A 23,228-nucleotide genomic window follows, 5' to 3' on the forward strand; every position below is an offset into this window, starting at 1 on the left:
GTGACCGTGTGGGTTTCTTCCAGGTTTGTCGGTTAATTGGCCTTTGTAAATTACCCCCTTGTGTGTGGGGGCGGTTGGGAAAGTGAGATAAAACATAGTGTGTATAAGAAAATAACTGCAGATGCTGGTACAAATCGAAGGTATTTATTCACAAAATGCTGGAGTAACTCAGCAGGTCAGGCAGCATCTCAGGAGAGAAGGAATGAAACATAGTGTGAATGGGTGATTCGATTGTCAGTGTGGATTTGGTGGCAGAAGGAGGGCCTGTTTCCAAAATGTATCTCTAAAACCAGATGACAAACCATTGGTAATAAAAAGGAACTGCAGATGCTGATTTATCTCAAAGATAGTAAACAAAATGCTGGAGTTCCAGCCAGTCTTGCAAGAGCACGGATCTCTGGAGAGAATGGATAGGTGACGTTTCGGGTCAGGACCCTTCAGCAGTACTCCAGCATTTTATGTCTATCTTTGCCAAACCACCGTGTAAGATAACGGATTATCCAAGTTTCATTCTTGATATTTCTTTTTTGTGTTTATTATATTGTGTACTGTGTTTACAGACCCATTATGCTGCTGCAAGTTAGAATTTCATCGTTCCGTTTCGGGATTGGGGTTTTTTCCCCCGATGTTAAATGTGTTTGGTGAATAGATGCTTCGTTGCCGGGACATTGGCCCATGAATGCACCCGGGCAGGTCGCCGCTGTCCCGCAGGCGAGTGCAGTGCAGTGCAATGCAATGCAGGACCCGTCCGGCTTCCTGCTCCACCCCCGTCGCCTCATCTCGCAGCTGCGGCGGCTCGAAGGGTGGCTGATTTCCACGTCCGCCCATGGTTCCGACTGGAGGGCTGCTCCGCCGCGCCGGCTCGGCCGCCAGGATCCGTGCCCTTGCAAGGGCGTTCTGCAGTTCGGCAGCGATGCGGACTAGCTCGTACTCAGGTACCCCGGGGCCGGGCGGGGGCTGCGGGCCGGAGCAGCAGCCGGTCGCTACACTTTCCCAAGAGACAATCGCACCAAGCTGCCATCAGCCTGGGCGACAGTGACAGTGCGGCGTACCCCTGGCATTTATTTTAGCCAACACTGTCTCCACCTTTAGGCTGCAGCGGATTCTGACTTCCACCTTGCAGTGACAATATCTTATTTATTTTCTTTATCCATAATTATCCATAATTGTGTGGAAGATGCAATAAGGCTGCAGGGTGACTTGGACAGGTTGTGTGAGTGGGCGGATACATGGCAGATGCAGTTTAATGTAGATAAGTGTGAGGTTATTCACTTTGGAAGTAAGAATAGAAAGGCAGATTATTATCTGAATGGTGTCAAGTTAGGAAGAGGGGATGTTCAACGAGATCTGGGTGTCCTAGTGCATCAGTCACTGAAAGGAAGCATGCAGGTACGGCAGGCAGTGAAGAAAGCCAATGGAATGTTGGCCTTCATAACAAGAGGAGTTGAGTATAGGAGCAAAGAGGTCTTTCTACAGTTGTACCGGGCCCTGGTGAGACCGCACCTGGAGTACTGTGTGCAGTTTTGGTCTCCAAATTTGAGGAAGGATATTCTTGCTATTGAGGGCGTGCAGCGTAGGTTCACTAGGTTAATTCCCGGAATGGCGGGACTGTCGTATGTTGAAAGGCTGGAGCAATTAGGCTTGTATACACTGGAATGTAGAAGGATGAGGGGGGATCTTATTGAAACATATACGACAATTAGGGGATTGGACACATTAGAGGCAGGAAACATGTTCCCAATGTTGGGGGAGTCCAGAACAAGGGACCACAGTTTAAGAATAAGGGGTAGGCCATTTAGAACGGAGATGAGGAAGAACTTTTTCAGTCAGAGTGGTGAAGGTGTGGAATTCTCTGCCTCAGAAGGCAGTGGAGGCCAGTTCGTTGGATGCTTTCAAGAGAGAGCTGGATAGAGCTCTTAAGGATAACGGAGTGAGGGGGTATGGGGAGAAGGCTGGAACGGGGTACTGATTGAGAGTGATCAGCCATGATCGCATTGAATGGCGGTGCTGGCTCGATGGGCTGAATGGCCTACTCCTGCACCTATTGTCTATTGTCTATTGTCCATGTCAGCAGCTGGAGAACGTGACAAGTGAATGTGTGGTCAGGTGGATGTGGCCGCAAACAGACATGTTTAACACATACGTATAACCCAAGACAGTTTAGACATGGCTCCATTTCCAGCTGTTTTCCATTCCGAGATAGATACATAGACATGGATCTATTTGGATTTGACACGCTAGGTGCAGGAGTAGGCCATCTGGTCCATTCCACACCGCCATTAAATGTGATCATGGCTGATCATCCCCAATCAGTACCCCATTCCTGCCTTCTCCCCATATTCCTTGATTCCGCTAGCCTCAAGAGCTCTATCTAACTCTTTTTTAATGCATCCAGTGAATTGGCCTCCACTGCCTTCTGTGGCAGAGAATTCCACAAATTCACCACTCTGACTGAAAAAGTGTTTCCTCATCTCAGTTCTAAATGGCCTACCCCTTATTCTTAAACGGTAGCCCCTGGTTCTGGACTCCCCCAATACTGGGAACATGTTTCCTGCATCTAGCGTCCAATCCCTTAAGAATTTTATATGTTTCTAGATATCCTTGCCTGGAAATTAATGGAAATAAGTAAAGGATGAAATGGGACAGGTGGGTGGGTGGTTGATGGTTGGCAGACTCGGGGCTGAATTGTATGCCATGACCCATTATAGCTTGGTCCACTGGCAAGTCATAGCCACACAGTGGAAACAGGTCCTTCAGCCCAACTTACCCACACCAACCAACGTTGCCCATGTACATTAGTCCCTTTTACCTGCATTTGGCCCATATCCCTCTACATCTGTCCTATCTATATACCTGTCTTAAACATTGCATTAAAAATCATAAGGAGCTGGTGAAGGGGGACCTGGCGTGAATCTTTGTAACTTTGTAAGCACCCTTTATGGGTGATTATTTGCAAAGAAAACAAGAAAATAATTTCACTGTGACTTGTCACATGTGATAATAAAGTATTCATTCAAGGTGGCTCAGTTCAGAGGTCCAGGCAGTTTGTTAGTAGCCTGACTAACCCCGTAGTCTCAAAGAGTTCTGACTCAGGAGAGAAAGAGAGCGCCTGGGGTCAATAGACAATAGGTGCAGGAGTAGGCCATTCAGCCCTTCGAGCCAGCACTGCCATTCACTGTGATCATGGCTGATCATTCACAATCAATACCCCGTTCCTGCCTTCTCCCCATATCCCTTGACTCTGCTTTCTTTAAGAGCTCTATCTAACTCTCTCTTGAAAGCATCCAGAGAATTGGCCTCCACTGCCTTCTGAGGCAGAGAATTCCACAGATTCACAACTCTCTGAGTGAAAAAGTTTTGGCTCATCTCCATTCTAAATGGCCTACCCCATATTCTTAAACTGTGGCCCCTGGTTCTGGTCTTTAATATGCTCTAGTCTTCTGCCACATGCCTTTTGCTTGGCATCACGAGCAAAGGCCAACATTTATTGCCCATCCCTGAGTGCCATGTGAATATGGTGGCCATCACCTGGAACCACAGTAGCTCTTCCCCACCTCCCTTAAATGCAGAGACCATGATTGAAGGTGAGGGAAAAGGTTAGGAGCTGCTTGAACGTAAGAGTAGTGAGGTTGTGCATCCTGGACCACAGATGGAGAGCCACTGGGAATTCTGATTTCCATAGTGTAGGAAAAATGGGAGTGTTGTGGTGATTTCCAAAGATATTAAATAGAAACAGAGGTTGCTGAAAAACACATCTTGGGTCAGGTAACATCTGTGAAAAGAGAAACAGACTTAACGATTAAAGTTGAAAGATCATCAGGGCATTTCAGGCAAAATTGCTGAAAGTATGCTTTGAGAACAGATCAGAGGTGGGGAGGATGTAGAAAGAATCAGCCCAAGATCGAGGTGGGTTCAAATATTGGAATTGTTCCAGGCAGGGTGCTCGAAGATGATTGGAAAGCACGAGAGATTATAGAGGTGGTGGAGACAGAGTTAGGGAGAAGGGAGGTCACCTAGGGTTGGGAATAGACACTCAATAAATGTAAACTGCAGGCCCTGAGGGGCTGTTTCACGTAGTGCAAAGCACCTCCCTCCCCCACAGCTCAGTAAATAACACCGATTCCTCTCGGAGCTCAGCCAATCCTATACCAACTTCACCTCTGTGTAACACAGGCAACTCGGCACCAGCTGACAGCCCCACGGGAAGGCCGTTTTATCAACATGTGACAAATGGAAACCTTTCACTCCATCAGCCGTCGCATACAGCACATAATCCTCCGGCATTTTCGCCACATCCAACGGAATCCCACCACTAGTCACATCTTCCCATCTTCACCCCTTTCCGCTTTCCAAAGAAACTGTTCCCTCCGCAACTCCCTGGTTCACTCATCCCTTCCCATCCAGGCCACCCCCTCCCCAGGTACTTTCCCCTGCACCGCAGGAGAAGCAACACCGGTCCCTGAGGAGGCTCCCTCAACTCCATCCAGGAACCCTGACAATCCTTTCAGGTGTGACAATGGTTCACTTGCACCTCCTCCAACCTCATCCGTTACTCTTGATGTGGATCTCCTATATATCGACGAGACCAAGCGCAATTTGGGCGATCGTTTTGCTGACCACCTACCTATAGTCTGCCTTGGCCTACGCAATTATATTACAGAATTACTAATGGATAATCTTAAGTATAAGAAAATATCTGCAGATGTTGGTACAAATCGAAGGTATTTATTCACAAAATGCTGGAGTAACTCAGCAGGTCAGGCAGCATCTCAGGAGAGAAGGAATGGGCGACGTTTCGGGTCGAGACCCTTCTTCAGACTGATGTCAGGGGGGGCGGGACAAAGGAAGGATATAGGAGGAGACAGGAAGATAGAGGGAGATCTGGGAAGGGGAGGGGAAGAGAGGGACAGAGGAACTATCTAAAGTTGGAGAAGTCGATGTTCATACCACTGGGCTGCAAGCTGCCCAGGCGAAATATGAGGTGCTGTTCCTCCAATTACTGGTGGGCCTCACTATGGCACTGGAGGAGGCTCATGACAGAAAGGTCAGACTGGGAATGGGAGGGGGAGTTGAAGTGCTCGGCCACCGGGAGACCAGTTTGGCCAACGCGGACCGAGCGCAGGTGTTGAGCGAAGCGATCGCCGAGCCTGCGTTTAGTTTCGCCGATGTAAATAAGTTGACATCTGGAGCAGCGGATGCAATAGATGAGGTTGGAGGAGGTACAGGTGAACCTCTGTCTCACCCGGAAAGACTGTTTGGGTCCTTGGATGGAGTTGAGGGGGGAGGTAAAGGGACAGGTGTTGCATCTCGTGCGGTTGCAGGGGAAAGTGCCCGGGGATGGGGTGGTTTGGGTAGGAAGGGACGAGTGGACCAGGGAGTTACGGAGGGAACGGTCTCTGCGTAACGCAGAAAGGGGAGGGGATGGGAAGATATGGCCAGTGGTGGGGTCCCATTGTAGGTGACGGAAATGTTGGCGGATGATTTGTTGGATCCGCTGGCTGGTGGGGTGGAAGGAGAGCACGAGGGGGATTCAGTCCTTGTTGCGAGTGGGGGGGGAGGGGGAGCAAGAGCGGAGCTGCGGGATGTAGAAGAGACCCTAGTGAGAGCCTCATCTATAATGGAAGAGGGGAAGCCCCATTTCCTGAAGAATGAGGACATCTCTGATGCCCTAGTGTGAAACACCTCATCCCGGGCGCAGATGCGGCGTAGACGGAGGAATTGGTAGTAGGACTTTTTGCAGGAGACCAGGAGGGAAGAAGTGTAGTCCAGATAGCTGTGCGAGTCAGTGGGTTTATAGTAGATGTCAGTCACTAGTCTGTCTCCTGTGATGGAGATGGTGAGGTCCAGAAACGGGAGGGATAATCTTAGATCACAGCTCAGTGCCAATGCTCACTTGGAGCCGCTGCCCCACAGCGCCAAAAACTCAGATTTAATTTGGACCTCGGCAGCTGTCTGTGCTGAGTTTGCATGTTCTCCCTGTGACTGTGTGGGCATCATCTGGGTGCTTTGGTTTCCTCCCACATCCCAAAGATGTACAGGTTTGGAAGTTGCTTGGCCTCTGCAAATTGTGTGCAGAGAGTTGGTGAGAAATGAGACAACAAAGAATTAGTATGAGCAGGTGGTATTAGTATGAGATGGTCGGCTTGGACCTGGTGGGTCATAGGGCCTTTAAACAAATAGGAAAAGTGAAAACTGTTGAACGCCGCATGTTGCAGCCTTCCAGACTCAATACTGAGGCGGAAGATTGCCAATGCTGACCAAGCTGCTCGATCTACATGCCTGTATATGACCCATATCCTTCTAAACCTGTGCTATCATCCATCTACCTGACCAAATATTTTTTTCAATATTGTGATAGTACCTGCCTCAACTATCTTCTCTGGCAGCTCGTTCCATATACCCACCACCCTTTGTGTGGTTTCCCCCCTGGTTTCTATTAAATCTTTTCCATCTCACCTTAAACCTATGTCCTCTGATTCTTGATTCCCCTACTCTGGTTATATACCTCTATACGATCACCCCATATCATCCTGATAAATAAAGTCCGAGCCTTCTCAGCATCTCCCTATAGCTCAGCCCACCCCCCCCGAGTCCTAGCAACATCCTCATATATACCCTCTGCATTCTTTCCAGCTTAACATCTTTCCTATAACAGAACCAAAACAGAACACAATACTTAAAATGAGGCCTCACCAATGTCTTGTACACTCAGTAATCTGACTGACAAAGCTTTCTTGTCCACCCTATCTACCTGTCAAAAGCCTTGTTGACCACCTTATCTACCTGTGATTCCACTTTAGACAAACTATGTACCTGCACTCTTAGATCCCTCCACTCTACACCACCTAGAGTAATTCTGAAGGAGCACAAAGATGTCTGCATGATCTGTGCCCTAACAGGCACTGATGACCACTAAACTAGTCTGCACTATTACCTCCATCAACTTGACCCCAAAACATCAGCCTGAGGTGGGGGGGGAAGGAAGGGGGGGGGGGGGGGGAGAAGGAGGGGGAGGGGAAGGAAGGGGGGGGGGAGAAGGAGGGGGAGGGGAAGAGGGAGGGTGAGGGGAAGAGGGGGGGGGAGAAGGAGGGGGAGGGGAAGAGGGAGGGGAAGAGGGAGGGGGAGGGGAAGATGGAGGGTGAGGGGAAGAGGGAGGGTGAGGGGAAGAGGGAGGGTGAGGGGAAGAGGGAGGGTGAGGGGAAGAGGGAGGGTGAGGGGAAGAGGGAGGGTGAGGGGAAGAGGGAGGGTGAGGGGAAGAGGGAGGGTGAGGGGAAGAGGGAGGGGAGGATGAGGGGGAGAGAAGCTAGCCTAGGCTGAGGTGAGGAGGGGAGAGTGAGGGGAGGAGAGTAGGGGGGGGAGGAGAAGGGGGGGGAAGAAGAAGGGGGGGGGAGGGGGGGAGGGGGGAGAGGGAGGGTGAGGGGGAGAGGGAGGGTGAGGGGGAGAGTGAGGGTGAGGGGGAGGGTGAGGGGGAGAGGGAGGGTGAGGGGAAGAGGGAGGGTGAGGGAAAGAGGGAGGGGAGGGGGAGAGGGAGGGGAGGGGGAGAGGGAGGGGGAGAGGGAGGATGAGGGGGAGAGAAGCTAGCATAGGCTGAGGTGAGGGGAGAGTGAGGGGAGGAGAGTAGGAGTGTGTGAGTGAGGGGAGGGAGGTTGAGTGAGGTTGAGTGAGGAGCTAGGGAGGAGGGGGAGGGTAAGGGGAGGGGAGGAGGAGGGTGAGGGGAGGGTGAGAGGGGGAGGGGAGGAGGGTGAGGGGAGGAGGGTGAGGGGAGGAGGATGAGGGGAGGAGGGTGAGGGGAGGAGGGTGAGGGGAGGAGGAGGGTGAGGGGAGGAGGAGGGTGAGGGGAGGAGGAGGGTGAGGGGAGGAGGAGGGTGAGGGGAGGAGGAGGGTGAGGGGAGGAGGAGGGTGAGGGGAGGAGGAGGGTGAGGGGAGGAGGAGGGTGAGGGGAGGAGGAGGGTGAGGGGAGGAGGAGGGTGAGGGGAGGAGGAGGGTGAGGGGAGGAGGAGGGTGAGGGGAGGAGGAGGGTGAGGGGAGGAGGAGGGTGAGGGGAGGAGGAGGAGGGTGAGGGGAGGAGGAGGAGGGTGAGGGGAGGAGGAGGAGGGTGAGGGGAGGAGGAGGAGGGTGAGGGGAGAGGAGGAGGGGGAGGGGAGGAGGGTGAGGGGAGGAGGAGGAGGGTGAGGGAAGGAGGGTGAGGGGAGGCGAAGGGGGGGAGAAGGGGGGGGGTGGAGAAGGGGGGGAAAGGGGGGGGAGAAGAGGGGGAGGGGAAGAGGGAGGGTGAGGGGAAGAGGGAGGGTGAGGGGAAGAGGGAGGGTGAGGGGAAGAGGGAGGGTGAGGGGAGAAGAGAGGAGAGAAGAGGGGGGAGAAGGGAGAAGAGGGGGGGGAGAAGAGAGGAGAGGGGGGAGAAGAGAGGAGGGGGAGAAGAGAGAAGGGGGGAAGAGAGAAGAGAGAAGAGAAGGGGGGGGGGAGAAGAGGGGAGAATAGGGGGAGAAGAGAGAAGAGGGGGGGAGAGAGACGAGGGGGGAGAAGAAAGAAGAGGGGGGAGAAGAGAGAAGAGGGGGGGGAGAAGAGAGAAGAGGGGGGGAAGAGAGAAGAGGGGGGGAGAAGAGAGAAGAGGGGGAGTAGAGAGAAGAGGGGGGGAGAAGAGAGAAGAGGGGGAGTAGAGAGAAGAGGGGGGAGAAGAGAGAAGAGGGGGAGTAGAGAGAAGAGGGGGGGAGAAGAGAGAAGAGGGGGAGTAGAGAGAAGAGGGGGAGTAGAGAGAAGAGGGGGGAGAAGAGAGAAGAGGGGGGAGAAGAGAGAAGAGGGGGGAGAGAGAGAAAAGGGGGGAGAAGAGAGTAGAGGGGGAGAAGAGAGAAGGGGGAGTAGAGAGGGAGAGAAGAGAGAAGAGGGGGGGAAGAGGGGGGAGAAGAGAGAAGGGGGGAAGAGAGAGAAGGGGGAGAAGAGAGAAAAGGGGGGAGAAGAGAGAAGGGGGGAGAAGAGAGAAGGGGGGAGAGGAGAGAAGGGAGGAGAGGAGAGAAGGGAGAAGAGGGGGGAGAAGAGAGAAGGGGGGGGAAGAGAGAGAAAAGGGGGGAGAAGAGAGAAGAGGGGGGGGAGAAGAGAGAAGGGGGGAGAGGAGAGAAGAGGGGGGAGAAGAGAGAAGGGGGGATGAGAAGGGGGGGAGAGAGAAGAGAGAGAAGAGAGGGGAGAAGAGGGGTGAAGGGAGAGAGGGGGTGAGGGGAGAGAGGGGTGAGGGGAGAGAGGGGTGAGGGGAGAGAGGGGAGAGAGGGGTGAGGGGAGAGAGGGGTGAGGGGGGTGAGGGGAGAGAGGGGTGAGGGGAGAGAGGGGTGAGGGGGAGAGGTGGGAGGGGCGAGGGGGGAGTGAGGGGTGAGGGGGGAGAGATGGGTGAGGGGGGGTGAGGGGTGAGGGGGGAGAGAGGGGTGAGGGGGGAGAGGTGAGAGGGGCGAGGGGGGGGAGAGGGGTGTCAGAGATAGGTGAGGGTGAGGGGTGAGAGAGGGGGGAGGGGGGAGAGAGGGGTGAGGGGGAGAGGGGGTGAGGGGGGAGAGATAGGTGAGGGTGAGGGGGGAGAGAGGGGGGAGGGGGGAGAGGGGGTAAGGGGGGAGAGATGGGTGAGGGGGGAGAGAGGGTGAGGGGGGAGAGATGGGTGAGGGGGGAGAGAGGGGTGAGGGGGGAGAGGTGTGAGGGGTGAGGGGGGAGAGAGGGGTGAGGGGGGAGAGAGGTGTGAGGGGGGAGAGAGGGGTGAGGGGGGAGAGGTGTGAGGGGTGAGGGGGGAGAGAGGGGTGAGGGGGGAGAGAGGGGTGAGGGGGGAGAGAGGGGTGAGGGGGGAGAGGTGGGAGGGGTGGGAGGGGCGAGGGGGGAGAGGTGTGAGGGGTGAGAGGGGTGAGGGGGGTGAGATGGGTGAGGGGGGAGAGAGGGGGGAGAGGGGAGAGGTGGGAGGGGCGAGGGGGGAGAGAGGGTGAGGGGAGAGAGATGGGTGAGGGGGGAGAGGTGGGAGGGGCGAGGGGGGAGAGAGGGGGGGGGGCTTCACAGAGCGGCCGGACGCTCGCGGCAGCGTCAGGCGCTGATTGGCGCTCATGGTTTTGGCGGGCAGTTTGTGCTCTAACCGTCCATCTCGCTCTAACCGTCCGTCTCGCTCTTCTTTAGCCGCCATGCCGACCTCGGAAACCGCCGCCGCCTCCCCCCCGGCGAAGAGCGCCGCGACCCCGCTGAAGAGGAGGCCCGTGTCCCCGGCCAGTGCGGCCGTGCTCAAGTTCGCCAAACTGAGCGAGAACGCGCAGCGGCCGACGAGGGGCTCGGAGCGGGCGGCGGGGTACGACCTGTACAGGTGAGGCCGGGGCTGGGGGACGGAGGCCCGACCCGACCCGACCCGACCCTCTCGCACTTCCCTCCCTCGAGTCACGCTGCCCCTCTCCCCGGGGATTTGTCTTGGTGTATTTACTTTTTTTACCCCAATTTTCTCCTCGTGCTTTTACTTCAGTTTTCTGCCTCAATTGTTCCCATTTTACCACATTAACTTTTTTTCCCCTCGGCAATCTTTAAAAAAAATTAAACGTATACCTTGGGCAAAACAATTCACGGGGCAAGTTTTTTTCCCCATTCATTTTTACCATCAAAAGTTGCTCCTCAGGCTCAGCTCACCCTGATGTCCAGTCCACGGTCCAGCCCTTGGTGCCCGGGCTGAGGGGCGTCTCATCATGTCCCCAGGTGCCGGGGGAACAGACTAACACTTGCCCAGCATTGATCAGTGAGAATCACAGTGTGCAAACAAGTCCACACTGCATGATAGCATTGTCACATAATAGCATTGTGCAAAGGTTTAATTTTATATATGTGTATATTTACAACACACGTAACTTTTTTTCTCGTTTATTATATTGTTCTCAGTGTGCTATGTTTACATATCCAGTTGTGCTGCTGCAAGTAAGAATTTCATTGTTCTACCTAGGACATATGAAAATAAAACATTCTTGACCAACATGTCCCAGCTACACTAGTCCCACCTGCCGGTGTTTGGCCCATAATCCTCTAAATCTGTCCCATCCATGTACCTGTCCAAATGTTTTGTACATGTAGTGATAGAAATTTATCATACTGTTATAATTGTAATTTAAAGTCATTGCACAATGTAGTAGACCATTCTGCCCCATTCCCGATGTTGGGGGAGTCCAGAACCGGGGGTCACAGCTTAAGGAAGTCTTTTAGGACCGAGATGAGAAAACATTTCTTCACACAGAGAGTGGTGAGTCTGTGGAATTCTCTGCCACAGAAGGTAGTTGAGGCCAGTTCATTGGTTATATTTAAGAGGGAGTTAGATGTGGCCCTTTTTGCTAAAGGGATCAGGGGGTATGGAGAGAAGGCAGGTACAGGCTACTGAGCTGAATGATCAGCCATGATCATATTGAATGGCGGTGCAGGCTCGAAGGGCCGAATGGCCTACTCCTGCACCTATTTTCTATGTTTCTATTCATTCTATGCTGGCCCATAGAACAAACTGGTTATCCCATTTCCCAATGACCTATTCTCTCTTCTGTGCTCACCCTCTCAATTCTCCCAACAGAGACAAGAGACATTTTTTCCAGTGGGCTGATTAACCTACCAGACAGCACACCTTTGAGATGTGGTAGGAAACCCACTCCAAAATGTGACCCTGTGTTGAAGACATCTATATATACATCATCATAATGTGCAGTGATGGTGTACTGTTTTCCTGGTATTTATAAATCCAACTATTCTGTTTAGTTCTATTGTTTTGCAGTGCCTATGATTACGTGATCCTTCCTCAGGATAAAATTGTTGTGAAGACTGATATTCAAATTGCACTTCCTTCTGGATTCTATGGCAGAGTGGGTAAGTGTTTAGAATCAATTGCTGTTTTTTTTTTCTCTCAAGTATTTCTGACTCCTTTTAACTCTTGACTCCAATGTATTTATTAATCCAAAACAGATTGTGCAGGTTTAATTTGATATTCTTGAAAAAGGAAGCTCAGTGGCGCAGCTGGTAGAACTACTGCCTCACAGTGCCAGAGACTCGGGTTCGGTCCTGACCATGGGTGCTGTCTGCATGGATTGTTCATGTTCTGTGTGTGACTGCAGGGCTTTCCTCCAGGTGCTGCAGTGTCCACCCACGTCACAAAGACGTGCAGGTTTATAGTTAATTGACCTCTAAATTGTCCCTGATGTATAGGGAGTGGGTGAGAAAGTGGGATGACATAGAGCTAGTGTGAACCGGTGATCGATGGTCAGTGTGGACTTGGTGGGCCAAAGGGCCTGTTTCCATGCTGTATGTCTAAACTAAATTAAGCTAAATTGACCCAACAGCATTCAGAATTACTGCTCAAGGCCAACTGTACTCCATTGTGTACAGGCGGTATGAATTATTCATATGAATAATGAATTAATTAGATTTTCTAAGTCGCTGCAGCTGACAAATTCGATTTTCCGGGGAAGTCGGCTATGGGAACGGATCTGCCGGCTGGGGCGGTGTTCCAGAGCCCCAGCAGTAGGGGGTAAATTTGACCTGCCGATCGCCGTGGCAATCTCGCTTAGGTCTAGATCGGCCGGCCTACGTGCCACATTTTTTGGGGGGGACTTCCGAGGGAGATCTCAAATGCGCTCTCATAATTTAAGGAGGCGAAGGACCACCAATTGCTGGAAAATCGGTGGTGGACTATACCGCGTGTTCCCATCCTTGTCCCTTTCCGCTTTCTTTAGAGACCACTTCCTCTGTAATTCCTTGGTTTAAACACACCTCCTCTCTCTCCCCTCTCCCCTCCACAAGTTACTTACCCCTGCAAATGCAAGAGATGTGAACACCTGTACCTACTCCTCCTTTCTCACTTCCATCCAGGGACTTCCAGGTGAGAGAGAAGTTCACATGCCCTTCTTCAAACCTCGTCTACTCCATTTTGTGCTCGCAATATGACCCCATTTACATTGACTTGAGCTCAGTCTGACTTGGGCCTGCTGGATCTCCTGGTTGCTAACTATTTTAACTCTCATTCCCATATCAACTTTTCTGTCCTTGGCTTCCTGTATTGCCAGAGTGAAGCCACAGGTAAACTGAAGGAACAACACCGTGTATTCTGTTTGGGTAGCTTACAACCAAGTGCTATGAATGTGTCATCCTCCAATTTCAAATAATTCCACGCCTTCCCCATCACTAACCCTAACCCACTTCTCAATCTGGTGCGCTACCAGTCTCCCAACTCCATCATCCAATCACCCAGCTCCTATCCCCTCCTTGGTACACTTGCCTCCCATCCCTCAGTCACCCAATTCCTTTTTATTCCCCTTTTCCATTGCCCCTTCCACCCACATAGTGCCCTCCAGCTTTACAGTTCATCCCCCCTCTCCTTATGTGACACAATTTATCGTTTTTTTATACCTCTAACGTTTCACTTTTTCCACCTATTTGCCAATCAAAAACCCTTTCAGCTGTATCCACCTATCCCAACCCAAAACCTCATCAGTCCATTCCCTTCACCAATGTGGCTTGACCCATTGAGTTTCACCAGCACATTGTTTGATATTTATCTTTTTTAGCTATCATCGATAGTGGGTCTTCCCCATTTCATAATTTACTCAAAATTTTCTTTCTCTTGAGTATTCTGAAAGAGCCCCTAAAGTGTTTGCCACACCATCAGAAACTAAGAATCACAAAATCTACATGTAATATTTTAGGTTGGAAAAATAGAATTAGTACACAATTTATATCTATGATTGTACAATATAACTGGGAATGTAAATAACTTCTCCATTTCAACAATTTTTCCTAGCTCCAAGATCTGGACTGGCAGCAAAACACTTTATTGATGTTGGAGGTGATGTATTTACTCTAAAGTATTGAAACAAGATATACTTGTGAACATCAACTTTATGCTAAGATTTATTTTGAATTTGTTGTTATAAGTATTGTTGTGGCTAGAGGAATGAACAAGGTGGTATTGATGGGTATCACACGGGTTTACATGCAGTCTTACAGAATTCCAGAATGGTGTTGCCTATTATGGAGGAACAAATATCTGAAACGACCAACAGGACCACCAGCCTTGTAGGGCAGATTTGGAGGGGGGGCTAATCATGAAGGTAAAACGAATAGGTAACTTTATGTATCATGTTTATAATTAAATGTATTACCTGACAAAACATGGATCGAAGCTGTGAAATATAGTGAAACCTGACAAATGAGCACTGGTCGATGTTCCCAGATTGAGCTTGACTGCTTTAAATGTGATTCTGTTCCTTTATCCTAAAGTCACAGTAATTTTATTCAGTAATACAAAGGTAGCTTACAGCCTCCCTTCTGCACCACGATCTGTCATTTTTAACGCAGCATTTCCTGCTGATTCCACCCTCTTGCCTGCAGTAACTTTGTGGAGCTCATTAATTTTTAATTTTGCGCAAAGATTGATTCTCTCCTTTGAATGTTTTAAATTTGATAGCTGAGGTTTCGGCTAAATATCGGATCCATCACTAAGTCTGCTTAGTTAAAATTCGCCATTTATTTCCTATAGATTTATCTTTTCCAATATTCTCTCAGCTGATTTCCTGCCTCCTAAGCTAAGGTTGCTTCCCAGTTCATAATTTACCCCAAATGTTGGTTTTGTAACCTGACTCAATTTTAAGATCCTAATTTTTCTGTCCCTTGATACTATCATCCTTTCCTATCTTTGCATAGCCCATCCAATATTTGCAGCTTCAGAAGCCTAAAATATGCTCTTCCAATTCTGACTTGCGCATTGCTGATTTTGATCATTCCAATAATGATATGCTATGCTCTTGAAATCGTTGTCTAAGGAATTGATCAAATGCTGTTTGATCAGAGCATCATAACTCTTCAGATGTGTCTGCAACCAATTGATCCAGTTTAACCTCCTGTCATCTACCATAGAGTTGTTGAAATCTCTTCACCCATTTCCCATACACCAGCTGCAGAACATGCTAATTGGTGACCAAGAAGTGAGGTCGGGGGAACCTTAACCCTCTTAACTCTTCTCTGCCATACGTCCACATCTTAATTTGGCACGAATTTTCCAGTCATCCTGGCCCTGCAACAAGCTCCTCGCCTTGTGGCTGCTGTGTTGCAGATCCTACAGGACTCCCTTCAGAGCTGGGGGAAAAAAAGACATGGGAAGCTAGGGAAATCGGACACTCAAAAAACTAAATTTGTAAACAAAAACAAACCGTTGAACTATTTAGACTGGAGGGAAAAAAAGAAGCTTTTTGGGCTGATTTCATCAGAATTCTTTGGACTTTCAAAGCTGTTGAACGTCAGCAGTGGATGCATAAACAAAGGTTAACCCATGACAAAGGGTTTTCAACCTTCTCTGATCAACAGCTTAAAGCCCAACATTTTCAAATTTCATGCACGAATGCTAGTAACACTGTGTTAAAAAAAATAATGTGATTAAACCAAGTCTTTTTGTTGAAATTAAAACAAGATGCTTGCGTTGAGCTTCATGTTTAGCCAGATGTGCAGATTGCTTCAAATGCACTTGAATGTCAAAGTCAGTGGTTTTCTGTTTTCATTGATAACACACAAATACCAGTTGTGCTGAGGTGTAGGAAAATAACCACAGATGCTGGTACAAATCGAAGGTATCACAAAATTCTGGCTCAGCAGGTCAGGCAGCATCTAGGAGAGAGGGAATGGGTGACATTTCGGGTCAAGACCCTTCAGTCTGAAGAAGGGTCTCGACCCAAAACATCACCCATACCCTCCTAGTTGTGCTGAGGTGATTCTGTAAGGGAGACCAGCACGCTGCTGCAGAAAAAAAGTGCTGAGTTTAATGGAATATTTATAGCAAAGGTATCCGGTGGCATCTCACTGCAGAGAACAGTTTGGTGTAATGTCAGTCGCCTTTTCTCATAGTTCCAGGATGGAGTCTTGCAGTTTGAATTCAATATTTCAGTAAGGAAGAATGTAGATTCAAGGAATTGTAGATGTTGGATTACCAAAAAGAAGGGAGACAAATTGCTGGAGTAACTCAGTGGGTCAGCATCAATTCTGGAAAAAATGTATAGGTGATGTTTCTGGTGGGATCTTTCTTCAGACTATAAAGGGGATGAGGAGCTAGAAACGCCTCTACTTCCTTAGAAGGCTAAGAAAGTTAGGGTTGTCCGCAACAATTCTCACCAACATTTATGCATCTTATTGGGATGCATCACAGCCTGATTTGGGAACAGCTCCATCCAAGACCGCAAGAAATTGCAGAGAATTGTGGACGTAGCCCAGACCATCATACAAACCAGCCTCCCTTCCATTGATTCCATCTACACTTCATGCTGCTTCAGTAAGGTCACAGGATAATCAAGGACCAGTCTCACCCTGGCCACTCCCTTATCTCCCTTGTCCCATCAGGCAGGAGGTACATCAGTTTGAAAATGCAAACCTCCAAATTCAGGAACAGTTCCTTCCCAGCTGTTGTTAGGTAAGAGGAGGTGCATGTGAACCTCTGTCTCATCTGGAAGGACTGCTGAGATCCCCATATGGAGGTGGGGGAGGGAGTATAGGGACATCTGCAATTGCAGGGGAAAATACTTGGGGAGGGTGTAGATTGGGTGGGGTGGAGTGGTCTCTGCAGAAATGGGTGTAAATGGGAAGATGTGACTGGTGGTGGAATCAGGTTACAGGTGACGGAAATGTCTGAGGATGATGTGTTTCACTAAAGAGTGTAGTGGACCAGGGTAGATAGCTCGACTGGGTTCTGAAAAATATATTTTCACCCTACTGGTATCCGCATCCAACATAGCATGTCATCTATTGCCGCAGTAACGTCCAACTGCTTTCTGCGGGGACCACTTGCTCCATGACTCCTAGGTCCCCTCATTCTTCCCCACCCATCTCCCACTGGCATTTTCCCCAGCAACCGCATAAGGTGCAACCCTGTGTCCCAGCTGATTCACCTTTACCCTCCCCTCCCCCACCCGCTCTACCTGCCTTTTCACTCCCTTGTCTGCTTCCACTTTACTCTGTCTCCCAACACCTGTCCCTCCACCTGCCAGTCATTCTTCAGTCCGCCGGCCCCTGCTTTGCCCTTTCCCCTCTCTTTATACTGGCTATCTTCCCTACCCACTCTTGGTTAGGATGCACGAGCTTGACCCTAAACACAGACTATTCTTTAGACCTTTGCTAAGAATGTATTAAGAGCTTTGCACTGTTCTTTTGTTTTTTATGTTATAAATAGCTTGTTTTTGAAATTGATAAACCTTTCCCCTGCCTATATGCTGCTCACCCTGCTGAGTTCCTTCAGCAGTTTGTTTCATTTTGGTCCAGATTCCAGCAACTACAGTTCCTTGTCTCTGTCTTGATTGCACTTTTTGTTTCTTGTATCTGGGCACTTTAATTCTTTTGTTTATGAAGTCCCCCATAGATGAGAACTTTTCAGGCTTGGTTTCCTTTTGATTGTATCAGCGCTTTATTGCTGGAAAAAGCATGTCCTCTTGCCTTGCATAGTTTCATTCGACCAAGCCCCTTTACTGAGTAAATCTCCAGGGTAACCTAGTTTAGCCAACTGTAGATTAGCCTTGGCATTCCTTGTCAGCCAAGGAAGTGTCCACGTCCATGAGTTTAAATACTTGGTAAGTGTTCTAGCCTGTATATGATACCTTGACTGCATTAATAAAATAACTGCTTTGTGCCGCTTCCTCGAAAGCGTAGCAGAACATCTGTAGTTTGTTGCTGTGAATTTAGTATGGCATACGTTATTGGTACGAGAGCCTGAACCAATTGTCCATGGCGCAATTTTTTTTTATTTTTTTAGATTTTGACAGATTTTTCACGATTTTTGTTCTAGTTATTTTAAAACATGGTTAAATAGCCTGTGTGAATTGTGCCTTGTGTTCAAAAAAATGTCACCACCTTTTAAAAACACTCAGTCAGATTGCTTACTGATACCTGGAGGCATTGATGCAGTGCGTTTCTCTTGCAGCAGAGGTCATCTAATAATCAAAAATACTAATTTCGTGTGAGCTCTGCAAAACAAAAGCTGTCGTTCAGTTTCTTGCTGCATATTGAATGTATGTGAATAACTAGAACCTGTGTGTTCATTTAAAGTGTATGGCAAAGTATATCTACAGCTGATCATTATTATACTTATTATTATTATTATATAGTATGGCAAAGTATATCTACAGCTGATCATTATTATATTGCAAAACCCTTCTGACTTATAATTTTTTTTCTAGTATATGACTTTGTTGATCTTGGTCTCCACCTCCCCAAGCAGAGGCAGAGTCCACAGCATTCACAGCAGTCATAGCTTATTAATAGTTACCTTATTAATAGTTACCTTATTGCTAACCTGCTTACTGTAAACCAGCATCTGCAGTTCCTGTTTTTAAATCCCATAGTCAGTATGGTTGATTGCTTAAAATGTGTTCAGATCTACTTTTTAAAATATAGCCTTTCCCTTGCCTCCAATCTTTGTAGATCACTAAAAAATGCATCTCTTTCCCCTTTTTTGGCCTGACATGCTACATCTTTCAGCTCCCCTTTTAGCTATGCCCATCACTCTAAAAGTTTATTAAATAAGAGTCCTACAACAAAAGGGGACTTGGAAGGGGGACTTGATTTTCACACATATCAGGCCTGTTATTAAGCATGAGTAAAATCTGTCAGATTTGTGATATTGAAATTTTACATTCTCGCTCTTCAAATAAGACAATATGTGGAGTATTTGCCAAAGGCTAAGGTAATGGGTTTAAACTCTGGGTGGCTGCTGAATTTGGAAGGGATATTACATTAAACAGTCTAGGTGTGGCTCATACCTTGAGGGGAAAAATACAAATTCTTAAGGCCTGGCTTTTGAGAAAGGATGAAACTTTCAATGTGAAATTGCTCTTCCGACACAAGAAACTATTTTGCAATTGAATCCAGGTTGGGTCCCAGCAGAGCACTCCCATTCACCCCATCACTCTCTTTATTTTCTCTGCAGTCAGCTACTGGCGTTCTTGTGTATTTTTCAACTTGCTTTTAGTTCTTTTGCAATTTACCTACACCACAGGTAGTTAACTATCCTGCCAGTATGTCTTTGGGATGTGGGAGGAAACCGGAACACCTGGAGGAAACCCACAATGGGCAGCAGCTGAAGTCAGGATTGAAGTCGGTGTCCGAGCATGAGGTGAGGTGGGCTCTGACGCGTGTGAACACGAGGAAAGCTGGAGGCCCAGATGGTATATCTGGGCGAGTACTAAAGTCTTGTGCTACTCAGCTTGCTCCAGTGCTCACCACAATATTCAACCTCTCCTTGGCAAAGTCCATGGTCCCTGCATGCTTCAAAAGATCCATCATTGTACCGGTGCCAAAGAATGCCTCTCCAGCGTGTTTAAATGACTACCGACCGGTGGCCCTCACCTCGGTTGTCATGAAATGCTTTGAGAGGCTAGTCAAGAAGCATATCTGCGCCCTCCTTCCTCGCAACATGGACCCAGTACAGTTCGCATACCGTCCGAACAGGTCCACGGATGATGCGGTCTCCCAGGTTCTACACACCGCTCTCTCTCATCTGTACAGCCAGGGGGGCTATGTGAGGATGCTGTTCATTGACTTTAGTTCAGCATTCAACACAATAGTCCCCAGCAGACTGGTTGAGAAGCTGATGGAACTGGGGCTTAGCACCCCTCCGTGTGCCTGGGTCCTGGATTTTCTCACTGCCAGGCCCCAAGTGGTCAGGATGGGGGAACACACATCTAGCTCCCTCACCCTGAACATAGGATCCCCCCAGGGCTGCGTCCTTAGCCCCCTACTGTACTCCCTGTACACACATGACTGTGGGGCCAGATTCAGCTCAAACTCCATCATCAAGTTTGCTGATGACACTGGTGGTGGGCCGGATCTCCAACAACGATGAGAAGGCCTACCGGGAGGAGGTGGCTGATCTGGCACTCTGGTGTCAGGACAATAGCCTCCTCTTGAATGTCACTAAAACAAAGGAGCTGATTGTGGACTTCAGAAGGGCTAAACATCCAAGGACGTACACGCCACTGGAGATAAATGGGTCTACTGTGGATAGGGTGAGCAGTTTTAAATACTTGGGAGTCCGCATCACAGAGGATCTGACGTGGGCAACGCACATTGCCGCACTGGTGGGTAAGGCTAAGCAGCGCCTTTACCACCTTAGACAATTGAGGAAATTCAGAGTGTCTCTGAGGATCCTTCATTGCTTCTACTCTGGGGCTGTAGAGAGCATCCTGTCCGGCAACATTACAGTCTGGTTTGGGAACAGCTCTGCCCAGGACAGGATGGCCCTGCAGAGAGTAGTGCGTTCGGCAGAACGCACCATGGGAACTACACTCATCCCCCTGCAGGACCTATACATCAGGAGGTGCAGATCCAGAGCAAGCAAGATCATGAGGGACCCCTGCCACCCCAGTAACGGACTGTTCCAGATGCTACGATCAGGCAAACGCCTCCGCTGTCACGCTGCGAAAACGGAGAGGATGAGACGGAGCTTCTTCCCACAGGCCATCAGGACTGTCAACTTTTATAACCCCAGAGACTAAATTTCTGTCGACACTAATAGTAACTTATTAACTTTATTTATATGCTGTAACTGTAATTCTTTTTGTGCACAACCCGCAGGCATTGCCACTTTCATTTCACTGCACATCGTGTATGTGTATGTGACAAATAAATTTGACTTGACTTGAACTCTGGATTTTGGAGTTGAGGCAGCAATGCTAATTCCTGCACCATCATGCCACTCGGAATTTTAATGACGCCATTTCTTTGTTAGTGCAACACTTGGACAAAGGATGATTGGGTGCTAGTTTTGTCGTCCAAGAGTTCCTTTTCATGTGATGTATGAATACCTTTGCACTAAATGCTGGTTTTGTCATTGACAATATGAACAGGTGCGAAAGAACCTCAGATAATACTACAGACAAACTAAACTCTGCTAGCTGGCCAATGATATTTCATTTAGAAGTTTTCACATCCATTGAATATTTTCTATGAGAGAAATATACTTAGTATTACCTGTGATGTTTGTATTCTATTGGTTACAAATAACACGATCTAATCAGATATTGTGACATTCCAAGGAACATAAAAGAGACCAGGAGTATTAGAAGTACCAAATGTAAAAGGAATCCAATAGTTCCTACCTTCAATTTTATTGTTTGATTACTAAGAATGTAATATGGGGATAGTGTTTTAAATATTGTCATTTTCCATCTGCTGATTGGAGAAGCTGACCCTATGTTTTTAATCCCTTTGATTTTATTTTGTTGTTTCTTTGCAAGTCTATTGTTTTACTTTCATAGTTATATAGCAGTTTCTGCCATATTGCTTGCTTTCATAATGTGAGTTAAATATAATGGAATTAATGGATTGTAAACTTTATTTTTATCCTGCAGGCTGAATTTTTTAATAATAACATTTTGATCAGGATCTAGTTCCGCACTAATTAGACACAGGTTGCCAGTTACACTGGGACTTGAAGGAGAGATACTTTGGAAATTGACAAGCACAAAAGCTATTTTGGGGAAAAAATATTGTCTCGATATAACCTCCCTGCCATAATCGAACCCATCGTCTCTTGTTGTAAGTTTCACTGCAGGAGGCCATTTTAGAGTTACTTTGGAAGCTAACAAGCAATTACTTCAGCTGGTACTTGTGCACCATACTCTGAAACATTTGGCTTACAGTATTCAATCAAACTTGCAGCCATATTATTTTTAAAAATCCTGTGGGGCACTTTGTTATTGTCATCATGAAATACTCTGGCCACTAGTCTTTTTTCTCCTTTGGCACAATTGTTTTTATAACATGATTTTCCATAATGCAAGGTTTGTTAAGAGAGCAACTATCGCTTTGTAGCAGAACTACTGTATCAATTGCTCTACTCATGCTTCCTGTTACTTTTTGAGAAATAGTGAAACACAAGTTGTATGTATGCAATGGTATACAGTATTTCTATGGCAATAAGGTTTCTAGATAAATATTTAAATAATTTATAAGAGCTGCTTGGGTGAATACTGAAGTGCTAAAGTTCCTGATATATCATGAGGATACATCAATCGCTGTCCAGCAAGTGCCATCTTAATGCATTGTGTAGGAAAATCTGAGCATTGAACCTAAACTAGACCACATGCATTCACCTATTCTTTTATTTCAATGAAGAACAAGTTAGGGAGAGATGTTTCAGTCAATTTGTTTTTAATTGAATGAGTTTATTAAAAATCACTGTTAAATTTTACATATTTTCCAATGTTTTTAAAAGGTTCAAGACATGACAGTTGAAAAAGCTGAGGTATGACTTTAGTTGTCAAAATATTCTGGATTCATTAGAAGGCCTACTAGGGTGCTAATGCCTATCCTTTAATTACACAGCTGAACAGTTCAATTCTACTGACCATTTTTGGAAGGATGTCTAGGGGAATGTTGCAGATAGCGAAGAAGGCCATAAGTTCATAAGACAGGAGCATAATTCGGCCCTTTGAGTCTGCTCCTCCATTCCATCATTTCCCTCTTCCCTCTCAACCTCATTCTCCTGCCTTCTCCCATAACCTTTGACACACTTTCTAACAAGAACCTATCAATCTCCGCTTTAAAAATATTCAAAGATGTGGCAATGAATTCCACAGATTCGCCACCCTCTGGCTAAAGAAATTCCTCCATCACTTTTCTAAAGGTACATCCTTTTATTCTGAGGCTGTATCCACTGGTCCTAGGCTCCCCCAGAAGTGGAAACATCCTCTCCACATCTACTTTATCTAGGCAATTCACCATTCAGTAATTTCAATGAAATCCCCCCTTATCCTTCCAAACTAGCGAGTACAGGCCCAGAGCCATTAAACGATCATCGTACATTAACCCAATCTTCCCCAGGATCATTCTTGTAAACCTCCTCTGGACCCCTTCCAATGCCAGCACATCCCTCTTCAGATATGGTGCCCAATACTACTCTCAATACTCCAAACCTGACCAGTGACTTATAAAGCCTCAGGCATGTAGTGGAATATGGTTCAGGTTCAGAAATGGGCAGGGAAGTGGCAGATGGAGTTTAATCTATGCAAATGTGAGGTTTAGGATGGGGAAAGTATATAGTTAATGGAAAAACCTTTAATGGCATTGATATGTAGAGAGATCTTGAGGTCCAAATCAACAGTTTCCTAAAAATAGCAAAGTATGTTGGTAGAGTGGTAAAGAAAGCGTATAGTTTGCTTGCCTTCATCGTTCGGGTCAATGAGTATAAAAGTCAGGAAGTCATGTTGCAACTTTATAGGAATACGGTTAGG

The 23,228-nt window shown here is 47.8% G+C and overlaps 1 protein-coding gene across 2 annotated transcripts in view; it reads left to right on the top strand.

Annotated features, from left to right (window-relative positions):
• Positions 1–516: 516 nt before the first annotated feature.
• The window catches only part of dut (deoxyuridine triphosphatase), a 30,963-nt gene continuing 8,251 nt past the window's right edge, over positions 517–23,228 (top strand). The window contains exons 1-4 of one of the 2 annotated variants that reach the window (XM_078429923.1): positions 517–935; positions 10,132–10,312; positions 11,744–11,835; positions 13,763–13,807. In XM_078429923.1, coding sequence (XP_078286049.1) covers positions 827–935; positions 10,132–10,312; positions 11,744–11,835; positions 13,763–13,807 — 427 coding nt within the window. In that variant the 5' untranslated portion in view covers positions 517–826. The remainder of the gene's footprint in view (positions 936–10,131; positions 10,313–11,743; positions 11,836–13,762; positions 13,808–23,228) is intronic. The other variant, XM_078429921.1, reaches the window with a different exon arrangement.

The sequence above is a fragment of the Rhinoraja longicauda genome, chromosome 38, assembly GCF_053455715.1.
Source record: "Rhinoraja longicauda isolate Sanriku21f chromosome 38, sRhiLon1.1, whole genome shotgun sequence".
Classification (NCBI taxonomy): domain Eukaryota; kingdom Metazoa; phylum Chordata; class Chondrichthyes; order Rajiformes; family Arhynchobatidae; genus Rhinoraja; species Rhinoraja longicauda.